The following is a 7063-nucleotide window of genomic DNA, read 5'->3' on the forward strand; positions in this document are numbered from 1 at the left end:
TAGACGTAACCAGGCCTGATTACTGCAAACCCTGTTCAATCAAATCAACACTTACATAGAACTTTTTCAGTCTGGGAAGGGTTACAAAGCTATTTCAAAGGCTCTGGGACTCCAAAGAACCACAGCGAGAGCCGTTATCTCCACATGGAAAAATTCTGCACAGAAGTGAACCTTCCTAGAAGTGGCCGACCTTCCAAAATTCCTCCAAGAGCACAGTGATGACTCATACAGCAAGTCACAAAAGAGCCAAGGACAACATCAAAAGGAACGACAGGCATCTCTTGCATCAGCGAAGGTCACCGTTCATGACTCCACTATCAGAAAGACACTGGGTAAAAATGGCGTCCGTGGAAGTGTGGTGAGGTGAAAACCACTGCTAACCCAGAAGAAGATTAAGGCTCGTCTGAATTTTGCCAAAACACACCATGATGATCCTCAAACCTTTTGGGAGAATGTTCTGTGGACTGATGAGCTGAAAGTGGAACCGTTTGGAAGACAGGGGTCGCGTTACATCTGGCGTAAACCAAACACAGAATTCCACAAAAACAATATCATAACTACGGACAAGCATGGTGGAGGTAGTGTGATGGTGTGGGGATGCTTTGCTGCTTCAGTGCCTGGGCAACTTGAAATAACTGAGGGAAATATGAATTCTGATCTCTACCAGAAAATCATAAAGGAGAATGTTCGGTCTTCAGTCCGTAAGTTGAAACTCAAGCGCAACTGGATTATGCAGCAAGACAACGATCCAAAGCATAAGAGTAAATCTGAATGGCTCAAAAAAAAAGTTAAATTAAAGTCTTCGAGTGGCCTAGTCAGAGTCCTGATTTGAACAAACTGAGGTGCTGTGGCAGAACCTTAAATGGGCAGTTCAAGCTCGAAAACCCTCCACTATGGTTGAACTAAAGCAGTTCTGCAAAGAAGAGTGGGCCAAAAAATTCCACCACACTGTGAAAGACAGTAGAGTTTGGTAGTAGTTTTTGCTGCTAAAGGTGGCACAACCAGATTTTAAGTTTAAGGGGGCAATTAGTTTTTCACATGGGTGAAAAGTGTTGGATATTTTTTTTTGCTTCCATTAATTTAAATAAATAAATAAATAAATAAATAAAACCTGTATTGTGTGTTTACTCAGGTTGCCTTTCTTTTATGTTGTATTTTATTTGAAGATCTAAAACTATTTAATATGAGAGATACTTTTTCACAGCGCTGTATAAGAGAATACAGGTCATAGTAAATTATGAAAGGTGCTAAAAACACAGAAACATGGATGTTCTCTAAAGAAAATGGACATTTTTCATGTATTTTTGAAGGTGTGCTGTGGTATCTGGCACCAAGACCTTAGCAGCGGATCCTTTAAAACTTGTTTGTCAGCACATCCCACAGATGCTCAGTCCCCCCGATTGAGATTTGGGGAATATGAAGGCCGAGTCAACACCCTGAATTCTTTGTCATATTCCTTAAAACCTCAAACAATTTCTGCAGTGTGGCAGGGCGCATTATCCTGCTGAAAGAGGACACTTTAGTTAGAAAGAGCCGTTGTTATGAAGGGGTGTACTTGGTTTGCAACAATGTTTAGGTAGGTGGTACGTGTCAAAGTAACAACCACATGAATGCCAGGACCCAAGGTTTCCCAGCAGAACATTGCCCAGAGCATCACACTGCCTCCGCCAGCTTGCCTTCTTCCCATAGTGCATCCTGTCGCCATCTCTTCCCCAGGTAAGCGACGCACACGCACTAGGCTGTCCACATGATGTAAAAGAAAACATGATTCATCAGACCAGGCCACCTTCTTCCATTGCTCCATGATCCAGTTCTGATGCTCACATGCACACTGTAGACGATACAGCAGCTCTCTTCTGTGGGATCTGACCAGACAGACTAGCCTTCACGCCCCCGTGCATCAATGAGCTTTGGGCACCCATGACCCAGTCACCAGTTCACTGGTTGTCCTACCTTGGACCAATTTTGGTAGGTACTAACCACTGCATACCAGGAACACCCCACAAGACCTGCCGTTTCGGAGATGCTCTGACCCAGTCGTCTAGCCAATACAATGTGGCCCTTGTAAAAGTCGCTCAGATCCTTATAAGTGCCCATTTTTCCTGCTTCCAACACAACAACTTCAAGAACTGACTGTTCACTTGCTGCCTAATAAATATATCCCACCCCTTCACAGGTTCCATTGTAACGAGATAATCAATGTTATTCACTTCTCGTGTCAGTGGTTTTAAATCTTATGGCTGATACATGCATATAGTATCTATGACTTACTCTTACGACACACGGCATGCTAGTTAGCTTTTAACCCAACCTTGGCTTGTTAATCATCCTATTACCCAAATCTCAGGGCCATTTTGAGCACACTGGCGACCTTTCACAGTTGCTGTGGTTGGTCTAAATTGTGACACAAATGCGGGAAAGATATACGGACAGATGGCTATTTAATGGTCTGCACTGTATATTTTAAGAGTGTTGGCAGCAATCGTTATGCCGGCATGTGTGACTCTTCGCTAAGCGCATACCTTTAACTGCAGCCAGTTCTCTGGAAAATAGCTTTCGCTACAGTATGTGCGTGCACTCTTTTCTCCATCAACAACCGACCTGACAGCAACAAACAGCACCCAAAGCACAAAAAAGAACAACTAGAGTCCTGATCAATAATTCAGAGCTTGTGTATGGGACGGGATTTGTCACCGTGTACCGAGCGGAGTAGTTCCTGCTTCCTACAGGAGCTGATAAACACTAACATTAAGTCAGTGTGTCAGACATGAGGTTTTGTACAGGATCTAAGGCTACAGAGCTTTTCCTACAGGAGAATTAAAGTCGGGTTGAAGTAGATGGACACTGAGCCTCGGTCACTTCCCGAATACGTGTGAGAAATCCGTCTTCGCAGATGGTCGATGTAACAGAGAAGCTGTCACTTCCTACATGTTGAAGGATCTGAACGGCTTTTCACACTCACTCATATCAGAGCTCCGGAGTACCAAGGTCACTTCACATTAGTGATGAAAGTCCATGAGGAAAGACAAGAGATACCGGATCTACTGCAGATTTAAATAATACGTTAACAATATGAACATATGAGTGAAAAAGACATCAGTCACTGCAGTAATGACGTCAGAGGAATCATAAAGGTATCATCATGGAAAAGGACAATGTACAGGTACACTTACATACAGTTTAAACCCTTTAAAGTACAATAGTGGCCCTGAAGTAAAGAATAACACACAGCATGGCATGCTGTTATAGGAAAATAATCAATGCCCGAGTGGTGCAATGCTCCTGCAACACCTTTCTCCAGTATTTTATTCAAGTTGTTATTAGCAATTTGCTAACACTAATAACATTTTTTTTTAATTTTTTTTTTGCTTTATTAAAGAAAGTCATATCATCCTTTTTTATCCATTTAGAGTTATGTTAAACGTTATAGAAATGCCCATCAAACAGTTTACATCACTTCTATTACATTATAACAGCTATAAAATGGTCATTCTTGAGGACTTTCTCATAATAGAAAAAGTTAGGCCACAGCTTTACGTCTGACGTCTACAAAGCTCTGACACTGGAGACTCCTTTCAAAAATGTTAAATAAATCGCTCGTCACAGAAAACTTCACCATATCATTGATTAGCTGGTTATAGATCCATTTCCAATGAGTGTCCACCAGACACCACGTACCCCTGTGTAAGATGCTACAGTGATGATGCATTAGAACGAGCAGATTAATATAAACCCGTGATGTTCCTTGTAGCTGAAATACTAAGCTGCTGTTACAGCAGAACCTTCACAATTGTGTACAGCACAAAACACAGACCGGATTATTATAGATTATGTTAAGGGAATATTTTTAAAACTGTTTATCCCTCAGGACACCGTCTATGTTAATATACCAATTAATTACAGGACTATTACAGGCAGCAGTTTCAGCTTGTGCTGATAATGATGTGTCACATTGTGATGATGTGAGTCATTTTAAACGTACTATAAGACTATTTGGTATAGATTACGGTGTATTTTTGTAGCGCAGCTATTCAGACTTGCTATTCAAGACCCTCAATTCTACACATAAGACTATTATTACAGTCAGGCTACACATTTTGACAGGTTCAATTAAGACAGCATTCAAGAACTGATAGCCTTGTAATTTGGGAGACTGGAGTTAAAAGTGTCACGATGAAGAAAATGATTATTTAACCACATTATATTATCTTAGATCTGTAAAATCATTTCATATGTAGCTCTTGGGTAGGAGCATTAAAGCCTGACAGTGATGCGTCACAACACATGGTGTCTCAGAAACTCATTATTATCTATACTATTATAATTGATTATCTATTAAATCTATTTAAAAAGATTACAAATCAATAATCAAGGGTAGGCTATAGATTTCAAACATTTAGCATCCAGACTTTGGTACCTTTAGTACAGCAACGATAATCTGTGTGTCTCCTGCCTGAACTGCCACTGTACTCAGCGCCGTGGTGGACGCTTGTCCTCCTGGGTCACCTTCGCTGGACATTTTCCTCCTCCCTTGTCCACAGGAACAGCAACCAGGAGGGTCAACTCACCGTAATCCACAACTCTGCCCTTTTCTCAGTCTCGGTTTGTCTCTGCAATATTCCACAGATGTCCAAATCCAAACACAGAGAGGAGGAAACTCTCTATTAAAGCAACAGCGCCCACACGTCCCACGCGCTCGGTCCCGTTCTCATCCAGTACGCAGTTATGGAGCTGCTTTTAGTCCAGCAGAGCGAGCTAAAGGGGCCAAGGCACTGCGAGGTAAAAATAGAAATATCCACCGGCTTTTATCATGCTGCACTGAAAGCAATTTGACACACCCCTAAGTTTGGTGACTTTGGGCCCCTCCATGCTCCCTCCCTCCCTCCCTCTCGGTCTGCCTGTTGTATGCAGTCTACCCTACCATTTGCTTGTTTATTTATTTTCCGCTCTGAGACATTTGAATATTGAAGAAGACCAGATCTGTGGGTTTTAGAAGATTTAAATCATAGAAAAGGTCATTATTATCCAGAGAAAGGATTTTATACACCAAATAAAGTCTTTTAGGTCTGGTTTGCTGCCAGGATTCTTTTTTAATCCCACTTTGCTTGTGGCTTAATGTGATGTTGCAGAGATCATGTGTCTCTTTATGTCAATTTCAAACACAAAGCGGATTCACTGAAGGACATAAAATGGAACTCTGGCCAACTGTGCGTATAAACACTACTTGCTTGGAAACCAGCCACGTTTCTGAACATGTAGATTAATTTATCGGCAATTGTTATTCCACAGCGCTGCTTAATTCTCAATTCTTATTGGTCAGAAGGCGGTGATTAATTTTTGATATCACCGGTTTATATTAACGCGCTTGTTCAAATCCGTTATCTTTTCTATAGTAACACCACCACAGCAACTTGTACAGTAGACGCTCCACATGAATGGATTAGAAAGGCATATAATTTTTGATTTGGTTACGTTTTCTGTAAGCATTTATTCTATTTAGCATTTATGGAAGGAGTCTCCAGGTAAAGGTAAAGCTATATATATATAACTTTAAGATGCCAGACAAGTGAAAGTCTTCAGGACAGAGAGCTTCGGTGTCTTGGTAACATGAAGGAACTAACCTGTATTACAGATCCATCCCTCTATCTTCTATACCGCTTATCTTTTTCAGGGTCACGGGGAACCTGGGGCCTATCCCAGGGAGCATCGGGCACAAGGCGGGGTACACCCTGGACAGGGTGCCAATCCATCACAGGGCACAATCACATACACACTCACAGACACCCATTCATACACTACGGACACGCCAATCAACCTACCATGCATGTCTTTGGACTGGGGGAGGAAACCGGAGTACCCGGAGGGTATCTATTGAGAAACAAGTACGTGCCATTTTCTAATTAATAATGTAAACAATGGTGTAGTATTAAGACAAGATGAAACACTTTGGGGCTGTTATAGGAACAAAGAATTTGAGTGGTAAGAGTAACTCAGGGAGCTTGACACTATCCCATCATTGACTGTTTTAATATATAATTGTTTTAATCGTTTAAAACACAGTGTTTTTTTTTTTTTTTTTAAATTATTATTCCAGGATAATAAAAAAATATTACATATTACAGGAATTCTCTCTCGCTCTCCAAAAAATAAATAAATAATCCAATAAAAATATCAATTTGGTTTATAAACACCTCATGGGGTTCAGTCTGACACATGAACGGCTGCAGTTCAATAAACTTCTGCTCTAATCCCCTGAACACAGCACAATGGGAGGAAAATAAGACCAGTGAGAATTGCTGATACGGAGTAGTTCAGGGAAACACAGCTGAACCTCGAGCTTCCTCTGATTAGCTGAAGGAGACCCGTCACAAGCTCACGGATGCTCTGATTAGACCAGAGAAAGAAGAAGAAGAATAAAATAAAATAAAATAAAAAAAATGTAAACAAAAATGTAGAATCATTGGGACGACAGATAAACCCAAATGCACAGGAAAACGAATTCAGGTCCTAGTTAAATATTTATACTCAGTTACAGTATATTATCAAACCGAGTCATGTGTTGGGCTCCATTTCAGGATGCTGTGATTCTCCGGGGATTTTTATCACCAGTGCCCAGTGGAGGAAATCATGCGATGAGATGACAGGAAAAATAAAAGTGCAAACAAAAACAGAGGTACAGCCTTACAGCTGCAACCAAAATTATTCAACCCATATTGCAAATCCGGTTTATTGTCAAAATGTACAGACTTTCAGCTGCTTGCACTGAACAAATCAAACAAACGCATTTGATTTGTTGTATTATTATTATTATGTATTATTGATGAATATGTATTCATATTCAGCACGGTTCAAAAGTCTGTGGCACCAATAATAGGAGCTGACTTCTTGTGTGTACATTGAACAACATTAAATATAATTATAAATGGATACAAATACAATGCACTGTTCACTGAATAAATAAAACTGTCAGCATTGGCAATCTGCTGTGGTAAAAGACGAATCAAACATTGTGGGATGTGCCGTTATAGGGAAATAATCAACTGTGGGGTGGGAACAGTAACTC

The 7063-nt window shown here is 40.7% G+C and overlaps 1 protein-coding gene across 1 annotated transcript in view; it reads right to left on the reverse strand.

Annotated features, from left to right (window-relative positions):
* Window positions 1–4601, reverse strand: part of ccdc141 (coiled-coil domain containing 141) — a 50976-nt gene extending 46375 nt beyond the window's left edge. Inside the window, exon 1 of the mRNA XM_053626265.1 lies at window positions 4418–4601. Within this exon, the coding sequence (XP_053482240.1) occupies window positions 4418–4519 (102 nt within the window). The 5' untranslated portion in view covers window positions 4520–4601. The remainder of the gene's footprint in view (window positions 1–4417) is intronic.
* Between the last annotated feature and the right edge of the window lie 2462 nt (window positions 4602–7063).

This window comes from Ictalurus furcatus, chromosome 6, assembly GCF_023375685.1.
Source record: "Ictalurus furcatus strain D&B chromosome 6, Billie_1.0, whole genome shotgun sequence".
Lineage (NCBI taxonomy): Eukaryota > Metazoa > Chordata > Actinopteri > Siluriformes > Ictaluridae > Ictalurus > Ictalurus furcatus.